Source organism: Diplotaxodon limnothrissa, linkage group LG18, assembly GCF_057381915.1.
Source record: "Diplotaxodon limnothrissa isolate DT_005_m linkage group LG18, D_limnothrissa_male_GT1.1, whole genome shotgun sequence".
Taxonomy (NCBI): domain Eukaryota; kingdom Metazoa; phylum Chordata; class Actinopteri; order Cichliformes; family Cichlidae; genus Diplotaxodon; species Diplotaxodon limnothrissa.
Genome location: NC_140613.1, coordinates 31,850,987 through 31,863,831, shown reverse-complemented (window position 1 = coordinate 31,863,831; position 12,845 = coordinate 31,850,987). Strand labels below are relative to the sequence as shown.

General features: G+C 44.3%; 1 protein-coding gene and 1 pseudogene across 1 annotated transcript; both read right to left on the bottom strand.

Moving 5' to 3' along the window:
* Positions 1-1,543: 1,543 nt before the first annotated feature.
* Positions 1,544-4,073, bottom strand: LOC146613982 (zinc finger MYM-type protein 1-like; annotated as a pseudogene).
* Positions 4,074-9,079: 5,006 nt separating this feature from the next.
* sox4a (SRY-box transcription factor 4a) lies at positions 9,080-11,767 on the bottom strand. Its single transcript, XM_085378990.1, has one exon. The coding sequence runs from the start codon at positions 11,333-11,335 to the stop codon at positions 10,220-10,222; it is 1,116 nt and encodes a 371-aa protein (XP_085235116.1). The 5' UTR covers positions 11,336-11,767; the 3' UTR covers positions 9,080-10,219.
* Between the last annotated feature and the right edge of the window lie 1,078 nt (positions 11,768-12,845).

The following is a 12,845-nucleotide window of genomic DNA, read 5'->3' as shown; positions in this document are numbered from 1 at the left end:
TTGGTGCTATATAAATATAACTGAACTGAAGTGAACTGAACGAAGATAATGCTTTAAATGCAAGGGCCCTGGAAAGTTATACTGCCTTTGAGAAAAGTGTAGATTTCTTAAAAAGTGAAACTTAATCTTCATTTCGCCTTCCATCAACACCACCTTCCACACCAGGATTTATTTGAACTTGCTGTTATTGGCAGAAATGCTGATGTGAGGATGTATACATATAGAAGCCTTGGTGTCTGAGTTTATTGTTATTATTATTATGAGGAACAGCCCACCATTAGAGAGCCACAGTCATGTGTTTACAGCTATGATCTGTCAATTTGTGTCAGTCCGCAGTTTATCTGCCGATGGATGTTTAATAGAAGCACAAGGCAGTTTATCCAGCCAGCAACCCCGGAGGCAAAGATGTCCTGAGCCCACCCCCACTCCCTGCTGCCAGACATCATTAAGCCTGCACTAACTGCCCACTTTACTGGATTGTACTGTAATGTTCATTGTGCATCTGTCCACTCAGGTCCCCACCCATCAGATCACTGTGGGTTAGGCAAACACATAATCATTTCAAACACAACTTGTTAAAAACATAGTAGCGCGCACACACATCACTCCACGCAGCCGCTGTCCAGCCCTCCCTGTGCTGAAACTGGGATGTCAGCAGACACCCCAAAGAACCCTTATTAGTCAGAAGAGTCTACTGGATAAAAAACCTGGAGCTTCATTTGCGCTCATTTGTCACTGGCTGCAGTTGCTGAAGCGTTGCCTGACAGAAGCTGACTTTAAAGTCGAGAGTCGGTATCACACAACCCTCGGAAACTACCTTCACAGCACTTTTTCATACACGACAACAAAAGCGCGCACATCTCCCCGCTGAGAACACTTTTTTTCTTTACTAACTCCGAAGCCAGAGCAAATCTTTGAGGTGTCAGAGCCACGTTTATAGAATAAAATAAAAATATAAAGATAAAGACCACATCAAAGTTTCGCTGTCAAACTGCTCCAGGAGGTTATTCATAACAAAATAAGTTTTCCCAGCCTACCTGCCTCCTTCCATCAGTTGGTGGTCCCACATTTTGCGAGCTTTTACGCAGTAACATCCCGGCTCTGACTCCCTTTTCTTTAGTCTCCACTCATAACGTTGACACATGACTCCAGATAAAAGTTGAGTCTCACTCTCAAACTTTTAGTTTTCGTTTTTAATCTCCACACTTCGGATAAATGAATGTCCGACTGTCTGTGTTTTCTTCGACCCTACAAATCCGCAAAGGCGACAGGAGCGCAAAGGTCTGAAATCAATGAAACAAAGTTGGGCTGCCTGCCAGGGGTGTCACTAGGTTTTAAGGACAGGGGGGGCTTAGCCCCCAAGAGATGCACACGACATGAACGAACGTAGTGAATGAGCACAAAATTTCACAAACAGAAAACAAAGACTGAGAAATTGTTTTCCTACTTTTTTGGACAGATTAAACATCCTAGGCCACCAATAGATCTATTGTTTTATTTCAGTCTGCTTTATAATACAGTACAACAAAAAAACAGAGGAAATGTGTTTGCTGCATCAATAACAAGAAAAAAACTGAAAATAAAAAAGTACATTTTTCTGGCTGCAATCACCAGTTACTTGGTGGGTGGAAGCATCAAAGAATGACGTCTGTTTTTAAGAGTGGCAAATCGGTCAATCACTCTGTTGTGACTCAGATGCTGAAGCGTGTCTTTTTCAATAGACATGACTGCAAGACTGTGAAGTCTTTTCTGACCCATTGTTTGACGCAGCCAGGAGTGCAGCCGACGCAGTGCACTAAAGGACCGTTCGCACGAGCAGCTGCTGACAGGCACTGTTAGGGCAACTTGGATGGTTGCCTTCAGAGAGGGAAACATGTCTGAATCAAGGAGGTTGTACACAGACAACATATTTTTGGGTGGACATCCAGCCTCTGTTTTCCGGGTAAGAAAGTTTCTGGCCACCAGAACCTCCTCTTTTTCAGGTCAAGTCTGTAGTGCTTTGCAAGTTCATTCAAGTGTGGTTCACTCAAGAAGTTCTCAGATTTAGGACTGCATGCCTGGACGCCTTTTAGCAGCCCTGCATCTACACTGCAAAATCTTTGATCAAGCTCGCCAACCATCCGATCCACACAAGGGAAAAGTAACTCTCTTTTCAATGTGTCTGAGTTGTTCAATTCAGTGCGTGAACCCACAGTTGCCTCCAGGACAAAATCCTCCATTTTCCTCTGTTTGTGCCTTGTCTTGGCACCTGGTTCAGGGATACTGTGGGTGTTACACAGGGCCTTGGTTTTCTCATACAGCTCTGTAGCAAATGCATCTGAGTGTTTGCCCTTAAGTGTGTCACACACAGCTTGTTTGCAGATAAAAGCTTCTGCCAGGTCTAAAGTCTCTTTCTGCAGGAATTTGTGGAGTCCTTCGGTTACAGACAGAATCGACTGAAACATCAGTAGTGCATAGACTGCTGAGAACTTGTAGAGCTTTGCTCTGAGACCAACAGCTATGGGGGATCCAATTGCAGATAGGCACTCCAAAATGGCAGGCAATGTCTCAAGAACTGCACTGATTGATCGCAACTGACATGCCCAGCGAGTGTTTGAAAGTTGCACAAGCTCAGTTTTTGTCAATCCAAGCTTTGCCTGAGTCTCCATGAACTTATGATGATTGACTAGGGAGGTGCTGAAGAAAGAATACACACACTCCAACAAGCTGAAAAGCTCCACAGCCTCTGGGACAGCCTTGCAAGTATTGCACAAAACCAGGTTGAGTTGATGAGCATAACAATGCACATAGATAGCCTCAGGATGGAGCCTTCTAAAATGTGCTTGTACACCTCCAGTGGAGCCACTCATAACGGCTGCACCATCATATGTTTGTGCTACACACTTAAGCTCTGCAAGACCATAGTTTTGGATCTGCTGCTGAATCTCATTTGCAATGGACTGGGCATCAAATGATTTTATCTCTGCAAGTGCAAGGAAACGCTCCTTCACTGCCCCCTCTGACACGTACCTGACACAAACAGCTAACTGCTCTGCCTTTTTATCCCTTGCCTCATCCACCATGATGGAATAGACTTTAGACTTTGTCATTTCAGATACAATGACACTAGTAACTTCCTGGGCACAACAGTCAATCATGTCATTCTGGGATGTTGGTGAGATATACTGTGCATTTGATGGGGGATTATGTTTTTGAAGAAAAGGATCAAACTCCTTCAAAAGCTCCATGCATGCAAGAAAATTCCCTCTGTTTGGGCTGTCTTCACCTTCATCATGACCACGAAAAGGGAGTCCCTGTCTCCCTAACATAGAGGTGACTGCAACAATTCGTCTGAGATACTCTCTTCTTTCGACTATCTCACTCACATTTGCAGTTGCTATCATCTGTGCAACGTTTCCCTGTTTGCTAGTTCCCTGGTAGCTTTTCCATGTAACAACACTGTCCTTATGTGTTTGTGCCATCTCATGCTTGCCAAAGATGACTAAAGCTTTCTTCCAGTTCTTGCAACCGTTACTGACCAAACTATCATGTTTGATGTTTTTGCCAAACACTCTACATGGGAAGCAGAAAGCTGCATTCTGGTTGACTGAATATTCTAACCAGTTGTGCTTTTCAAACCAGCTGTGGTTAAATGCTCGCTTCTGTGTACCAAAAGTATCATGTGGATAGCTCTTCAGCTTCACCTGTCTGGGCCCTGTGTCTTTGTCACCTAAATCAAACCCTGTAGTAGAATGAGTTGCTGCAGCTGCTTCATCATTTTCCCTCTCTTGGCCTGTTTGCTCTCCTCTCTCTGTAATAACTTGATCTTCCTCTGCCTCTCGATCTATTTGCTGCAGCTCCTCTGTCTCTCCTTGCTCTCTCTGACTTGAACTTGCCTGTTGACCTTTTTCTCCCTCAGCCACTCCTTCTGCCTCACCCTTCAAGATACATTAAAACATACTGAATTGTAATGTAAATTGCTAATATCATGACTTCTGCTCCCGCTCCACAGTAATTTGTTGCTCCCAAATATTTTGAAGTTACAAACATTATATTTTGAGCACGCATGTGACTAAAATGGTTGCAATTTAAAGCCCTGAAAAATATTACTAAATTACTTGAATTGAAGTAATATTAAACTAGAACCCTCAAAAATATGTGAGTCAGGCTAATTTGACTTATATATATCTCTCTCTCTTTGCTCTCTCCACTTTCTAACCTTGACTCTCCTAAATAAAAGCTCAAGTTAAACAGGTCTTATATGTTGTACCGTGACTGAAATGTTTCATATTTCATATCCATATTGAGTCCCATAAAATTCTAATCAGACTGTCTCCATCACAAATGACTCCATCCTTTGACTCACCTCTCCAGCAGACGTCTCTCCCCTCTGCCTCTCTGTGCTCCTCTGCCCTGACTCCTACAGGTTAATGGGGATGGAGTGATTATTATTATTTCCACTGATGATAACCATACCTGAATGAGCTCAGCTGGATTTTTCAGAGCTAAAACGAGTGACAGAAATTAACATTATGCTAACAATTTAACTTAGTGCGCTAGCCAGGTTTTTATTTACAAAATGGGGAGCACCTGGTTCATTATTTACATGGGACTCTCTGCTGTTAGCTGGAGCTAACTAATTGTTACTACCAGCCAGTGATGAAGACTTACTTTCTTGAAAAACTTGCGTATATCCATGATTTCTTGCCGTTTGCCACATGCACGCTAGTGTGTCCGCAGGTGTATACGAGCGGAGTGTAAAGTAGCAGTGAAAACGAGGACTGGATTTTCAGTCATGTGGATGTCCCCTGTGAACAACTGGAAGGGATTGGATAACGAAGCACTGACGCTACCTTAACAATGTAAAGCGAAAGGGACCAACCGAGTTATGATCATATTTGTGTGAATAGCGACAGGTTTATATTATTATTTCTTTAAACTCATATTCCTGCATCTTTATATTGAATTTGTCTGCAAGTTCTGTAAAAAAAAATATCGAATAAGTTAAAAAAAAAAAAAAAAAAAAAAAAAAAAACCCCACCAAATTATTTAGGGGGGCTTAAGAATATTTTAGGGAGGCTTCAGCACCCCTAAAATAGGCCTAACGACGCCACTGCTGCCTGCCATAACGGCGGTGTTTGTGTACTTCTTTGTCTATGCATGCCTCATGACTTAGTATCCCGCCTTCAACTTCACCGGCAGCATGCGAAAAATCACTCCAATACTCCTGCAGTAAGTCTGCAGGGACCCTGAACACATCTGTGGTGTTCAAAGGCGCGTTTGTATGAATTAAATGGTATTTTTATCTGCTGTGCTTTCTGTGTGATATTATATATGATATAATATTCCCATAGGGAAACACGGTGTATGAGCTCAGCAGTTAGCAGTGATCTCCTCTCACTTTATGCTTTATTTATCTTATGTGGCATCACCGCAATAATCCTGGACACTTTGATGTAATACTTTTGTAGTAATGCTCCAGGTTATTCTTGCTCTGTCATAGAGGAAATACACACTGTAGCCCAGGGACAGTCTGTAGTATGACACAGTTATTCGAGGCTTGTAAATCGCTTAACATAACACTATAAAAATGTTAAAAGTCAAACATAAAAATGACACAGATAAAACACGATACACATTATTATAAATCTGTTAATATATCAATATGTCAGTCTTAAAAAATCCATTCCAATTAAAAACCAAGTCACACAAAAATAAAGTCTTACTAATACTGGAATCTTGCAGCAGTATAATTTTCTTCCTGTGCTCTGTTTGAGACAGTTTGCATGAATTGTGCGAATGATTCCTTTGTTGTTATCTTGCACTAACACTTTGTTCAGCCGGACACAAAAGACAATAAAATAAAATCAGTTTATTCACTGTCTGAAACAAGCTTTTGATTTATTTGCTTTGGAGTACCTTATAAACTTGCATTCCTTCTAACAGCCAGCAGGGGGGCGAGAAAAAAATTAGCTGTAGATGTCGACATGGAAGACACTCCTCGGCTCTCTTGAGTAAACAATTATCTGGTGGATTTATTATCTCAAGTGATGTTCACTTTCTTACTTTCCATAAGGAGGACAAAGCAGGTCAGGCTGTGGGACTTGCTCTTTGTTAGTTTAAATGTTGTTACTGAATAAGTGGGCAGTGTCACTTGGTTTCACAGCTACATCTGTCCCATGAGTGTCGCTGCCCAGTTTCAGAAAACAAAGATGGGGACAGTGAGGATGCTCACAACGGGGGAGTTAAAGAATGACTTTAACTAACGCTATGGTAGTTATGCCATCTTTTAAATACAGTCTATGCTTAATACACTTTTAGATCAAGCTGGGTAAGGCTTTACAAAAGTGTCACAAGAGAAATGAGAGGGACTGGTCAGGTAAGAAAGTTTAGTGGACAAACTTCTCTTTGCTGGTACATTTCAAAGGAAACATGGCAAGAAGGCCCTAACTAGACACCAATATTGTCTACTTTTAAAAGCAGAAAACATTCAGAGTGATGGATTTAGCCATTTATTTTCTAAGCTTATATGTTCTACTGTGTGTGTGTAAAAGCTGAATCTGAAACTTTACAGCTATTTGTCAAAGAATTGCAGAAGAGTAAAATATTTAGCCTTGAACTGGGCTGCACTTCCAATCTCATCAACCGCTCAGAGGGATTTAATTACAAACCACATTCACCCATTCACACATTCACATTCATGCTCAGCTTTTCATACACCCAGCAGTTTCTCAATCGCAATATAAAGCAGGAGAAAATGGAAAAATTCAGGTAGTTGTTCTCACGTAGTGACATTTGGCTCCCCGGATTCTTTCCTGTTGAAAGATTGAGCACAGAGGCAAAAACATGAAACAATTTCATTTCATATCGTGCTTCAATCATGTGATGATTTTATAAAAGAAAAAAATAAGAACTCATTAATAAAGGGTTAAAAATGTGTACCTTTGTTCAGATGGCTGGTATTTTATTGTTGGCCTGTATTTGAAGCAGTCACGGTCACTTGATCTTGATGGTGTCTGACACACTCAGGTTAACAGAGGAGACAAACAAACTAGTCCGCACTGACCCTCAGTATGTGTCTTTTTCATCCCCACACTCTGAGGACCAGACTGAACTTTTTTCCCTCTTTCTGAAACAGAGTGAACACCTCAGACAACACCTCACACACCATTTCCACAGTAATGTCAAGCTTATTGCAGACATCCCGGGAGCCGGTGTCTCATCTTTGGGATGGTGCGCTGCCTGTAATGGCCATGCCTTATCTCCCTCTCAGTACCCAGGCTGAGATGTCAGAGGAAAGCCGGAGACGACCATGCTCCCCTGACAGAGGAGGGGAGATGGAAATAATTACCAATGTCTCTTGTGGAAAAGGGCGTAAATTGATACACACTAAATGCTGAACCTTAGGGGTCTCTCTTGCTCTCTCTCCATGTGTGGCTCTCTCTCTCTCTCTCATCAGATGTAGGAGACAAATGAATGCATCCAGAAGGAATTAATTGGATTTGGGAGCAGTCTCCTGCACAATCCACCAGGACAGACAAACATCCCCCTTCTCTACCCTCTCCTTCCCTCCCCCCCTTTGGCACACACACACAGACACATGCCTCCTTTATTCCAGTCATGCCTTGCAGAAATGTCTGCCACCCCCCTTTATCCCCCTCCCACCACCCCACTCTGATGGATCAGTCTGTGTCCCCTTATCCATCTCACACACACACACACACGGGCGAGTGCCGTACTGCTCCCCAGTGGATTGCAACCTCTCTCTTGGATACAGTGTTTCCATGGCAGCCACGTTTTTTGCACGTGCAGAATGAGATGGAGTAAGCGAGAGAGGAGGAGACCACTCCTATCGATTCACTGGGTGCCTATTGATTCACTGTCTGCAGCTGCACACTTACCTACGGCAAACACCCCCGTGAGCTGCACACATGTTCACGCACGCTCATGCTCAGACAGGATGTAAACACCAGATTGGAGATTTTGGAGAGCCTGCTGTCAGCTAACCACACGGTGGTGCTTATGTTTGTCCTCTAGGAAGGTACGAACTATGTAAAATCTAGTAAACTTGTATATACACAGACGAGAAACATTTTCAGTTCCAGCTGATTTTATTTCCTTCTTGGAAGAAAATAAAAATAATAAAAAACAACAATCTGTACAGAGGTCTGAGAGGCAGTGATTGACCCAAACATTGGCTGGTTTTTGAGCATAAAACATCAGATATTGGCATGATTGGACAAAACATGATCATACACAGCATATTGCACAAATGAAAGAAAAAAAAAGGACGCTAGAAAAAAAAATCTTTAAAAGAAAATTAAGAAAAGAAAAAAGAAAAAAGAAAGGAAAGAAACTCCTGGACCACAATCATCTTCAACATGTCCAAAGATGGCTGTCCTAGTGCCTGTCAATCATCATCATCATACATAAAAAAAACACACACAATCTTTGCTTATAGTACAGTCAGTTTACATAAATATTTCGTTATTATTCTTTAAAAATCTTAAACACAACAGCTATAGCTACATATACCTGAATCTGAAATACAAATGCTATTTGCCATGCCATAATATAGGAAAACAATTAGCCTGCTATACTTAGCCAACAGGTACAGAAAGGTTAAATACTATTTTTTTTTTTCAATGCAATTTGCGCAATAACAGATGAAGCACTTCATACATCTCCCCTCCCTCCAAAAAAGTCTAGGCAAAAAGTGGAATGAGTGTGAAATTCCATCCAGTGGTTCAAATAAAACTTATCTCCATAATTTAAAAAAAAAAAAAAAAAAAAAAGCACACAGAGGTATTAGCTCTATCCAAACAGTGACTCTCTGGGATCTTTCGTGCCTAAACTTTCTTTTAGGTCTGTGTTGTACTGGAAACACAGTCACCACTCAGGCTGGGAGCCTCAGTGGCGCTTTGTTTACTTCGCTGGTGAAGCTGGAGTCACTGTGCCATTAAGAAGCATGTGGGTAAATACTGTAAACACTGTGAGGTCAGATTGTGCCAAACAAACCCCCCACCCCTCCCTCTCTCTGCACGACTAAAACACCAATGTAGATCCAAACAACAATGTTGTAGGCTACCCACTCGCCGGAAGAAGAAAAAAAAAACGTCCCCCTCCTTTTTTTCTCTATAGATTTTGTACAAAAATACAAGTAGAAAATCATGACACACTCAAATCTCCATAAAAGTGAGAGAAGTCGGACATTTTTTTGTTGTTTTGTTTTAAATAAGATACACTTCTAGCCCTTCCGCGCTGGATACAGACAGGTGTTATGTGCACAAACACAAACGAGACCTGTACGAGAACAATACTTCTATGTATAAAAAAGTTTGGCCGGTATAAATACATCGATATAAAAAAAAAAACGTCATCTGACACAGAGAAACTACAAAGTTGAAGCACTAGGCAGAAAGAATGCGTGTCAGGGGGAGAGGAAAAAGCATTGGTCCTGAATTGTGCACTGAGTGTTTTAAAAAGTGTTCAGAAAAGGGGCTTCTGAAGTTTGGAGTCAGTCTATGTTTAAAGTCCTGCCGTTGAAAGAGAAGCTGGTGATCGTGAATTGAGTCCTATGGTCACACAAATTGCGTAATTACGCAGCAATGAACTTTTTTTCTTCCTTTTTACGCATTTAAAACAACAACAAAATCCTCCTCAACGTGGAGGGCATGCTTGCTGATATTAAAAACATTTCTAGTTCGGAAAAAAAAACTACACCTGAATAGCAACTCGATGGTCAATGTGAATTGGCTATCTTTAAACAAACAAATAAAAAACCCCAACACGACGAGCTCTCCAGTAAGTGTCCCGACCTCAAAAATAACATTAATGTTCAAATGTTCAGTCTCAGTCTTCATCCTGTGCGGATTGGGTTGAACAGTCGAGCTCGAGTCTGTATCACTGGTCTCTGCTTACATTCACTCCTCCTCTGAGTCCAAATGCAAACTAAGCACCCCACCCCCCCTCCTCCCCACAGGTCTGCGCGTTCCCGTCAAGCGCACGGAGCGCAGTTCCAACAAGTCTGTGAGCAGCGCGTGCCTGGGCTTCAACGCGCACACAGGCCTACCCTTTTCTTTCCAGTTTTCACTCTCCCTCATTTAGTGAAAGAACAGCGGGAATCTTCTGGTGTGGACGCACACGCCTGTCTGAGGTGTCGGGTGGGGTGGGTTTGAACAGTTCAAAACGTTGCTGGGCGGGTGGTGGTGGGGCGGGCGTCGCGCTTCTCTCCCACCTTTCAGTAGGTGAACACCAGATTGGAGATGGTCGACTCCAGCCAGTCTCCTGAGATCATCTCGCTGACCTCTGGGGTGCAGTAGTCGGAGAAGTCGAAGTGGGAGCCCGCCCCGCACTCCCCGAAGCTCCAGTCCAAGTCCCGGTCCAGCTCCGCGTCGGAGAAGCCCATGCCGCCCAGAGACATGCTCTCAAAGCCGGGGCTCGGGTTCAGGTCGAGCCGCTCGTCTTCGAACTCTTCATCCGATGACGAGGACGAGACGGAGGAGGAGGAGTGAGAGGCCGACGGTGTTGGAGAAGAAGGGCGGGTGTACCTGAGGCGCGCGGTGTGCGAGGTCTCGCTGGCCGCCGGGCTCTGCTCTTCGTACAGGCTGAGCGGGTCGCTGGACTCCGCCGAGCTGCTCAAGGCGGGACTGGCCGGGACTCCCACGGACGGAGGCCCGCTCTCCAGGCTGCCAGCCCCTCCGAACATGTGCGCGCGCCGAGCCTCTCCGCTGCGCTTCTCCGGGATCTGCCTGGCCCCGGACACTGACCTGGATTTGAAGAGCGACTGGTGGTCACCGGGAGAGGCGTAGTCCTGCGCCGCCGCGCTCCTCACGCCCCCCTGCTTGTGCGTCCTGCTCACTCCTTTGGACGCGGGGCTTCTCTTGACCCCGGACTTGGCGCCGCGCTCCCCGCTCTTCTCCCCGCGGTCCGCCTGCTTACTCGCCCCGCTCCCTGACTTCACTTTCTTCCTGGGCCGGTACTTGTAGTCTGGATAGTCGGCCATGTGTTTGAGCCTGAGCCGCTCCGCCTCACGGATGAACGGGATCTTGTCCGTGTCTTTCAGCAGCTTCCAGCGTTTCCCGAGCCGCTTGGAGATCTCCGCGTTGTGCATGTCCGGCGACTGCTCCATGATCTTCCTCCTTTCGATCTGGGACCACACCATGAACGCATTCATGGGTCTCTTGATGTGTCCCGTCGGAGTTTTGCACCACGCCAAGTCGCTCCGCTCCCGGGAGGAGGGGGACCCCGGGGTAGGAGACGCATCCATCTCCAGGTCCATCTCTCCCGTGTCCGTGGAGTCCCCGCCGGGGGAATGAGCGTGGGCGCTCTCTGTCTGGCTTATGTGCTGCACCATCTCTCTCCAAAGTGTCTGAAAACACCGCTCAGTGCTTTCACAAAGTTTTTCAAAACCGTATTCCTCACTTCTTGTTGGAGTCGGAGCACTGCTGTGAGCAGGTCTCTAAACAAAAAAAGTCCATCCAAGTCTGTCTCTCTCTTTTCAGTTCAGCACGCTTTGGAGACGCTCGGGTTTCTTAACTTTTCTTCTTCTGCGCTTCTCAGCGACAGTTTTTTTTTAAACTAATAATCCGGAAACTAATTTTCAACTGCCTGTGCGGCTGAACACTCGCAGAGCAAGGCTGAAAGCGCGCCGCTGTGGGCCGCAGCAGTGCGAGTCCCTTACGTGAACCTGGCTGTGAGCAGCGCAGCTCTTCCGTGCGGCTGAGAGACCATGTGGCTGAATGGAGCTGCTGCGCTTTCTCATAGTCTCCCTGTTTCCCTGCGAGCTCCCTGATATTACTGTAAACACAACAACGAGAACCTCGCCCTTTTATAGCTTTATCGCGAGACGTGAGCGCCAATCAGCGCCTGTCGCCATCCCGATTTTTGAGTCGGACCACTCCCACCTCCTCTTGCCATTGGCTGAATAAAAAAGAAAAAAAAACTGGTAATAATAATAATAATAATAATGTGCAATGAGGATCCGTGTGCCTGACCTCATTCCTGTCAGACTCCACTGAAGGAAGGCAAACTTGTGGTGTGTGTGTGTCCATATATAAATATATATATATATATATGTGTGTGTGTGTGTCCATATATAAATATAAATATAAATATAAATATATATATATATATATATATATATATATATATATATATATATATATATATATATATATATATATATATATATATATATATATATATGTGTGTGTGTGTGTGTGTGTGTGTGTGTGTGTGTGTGTGTGTGTGTATCCGTTTCCTGGCTGTGAGGGATATACTTAGATCCAAATTAGCTTCATGTGGTTGGGTAGTGACTAAATATAGATCCTGTGTAATGTGTCTGAGTGTTTTTCGGTTGGAGGGGTAAAGCAAGGAAATGCTGAGAAAACACCCACCCAAAAACAATCTCGCCCCAAACCTGCTATTTGCGACTCCTTACAACACGCCATGACATCACAGCCGGCAGATTTAAAAAGAGACTCAGGTAAGATGACGGCAGCTTTTATTTACTCCGTGCATCCTGGCGGTGCGAGGGGAGTGGGGGGGGGGGGGGGGGGGGGGGGGGCTGCGGTGAACCATGAAGCCAACAACAACCTGTACTTACAATTATTAAAGTGAGAAACAAGAGTCCCCACTAAACACCCAGCAGCTCCGCACACTCCACAGTGCAGAGATTCCTCCTCTTCCTCCACCACCTCCTCCTCAGACCCATTATGTTAACATGTCAGTGTCATGTAAATATCACATTACAGCTTGTGTCGCTAGATGTCAGGCTAGAGCCAAAAGGAGCCACGCTGTATGGTGTGTGTGTGTATGTATGTGGTTGTGTGTTGCCGTGTATGGCAGGATGTATCTCCATGCTG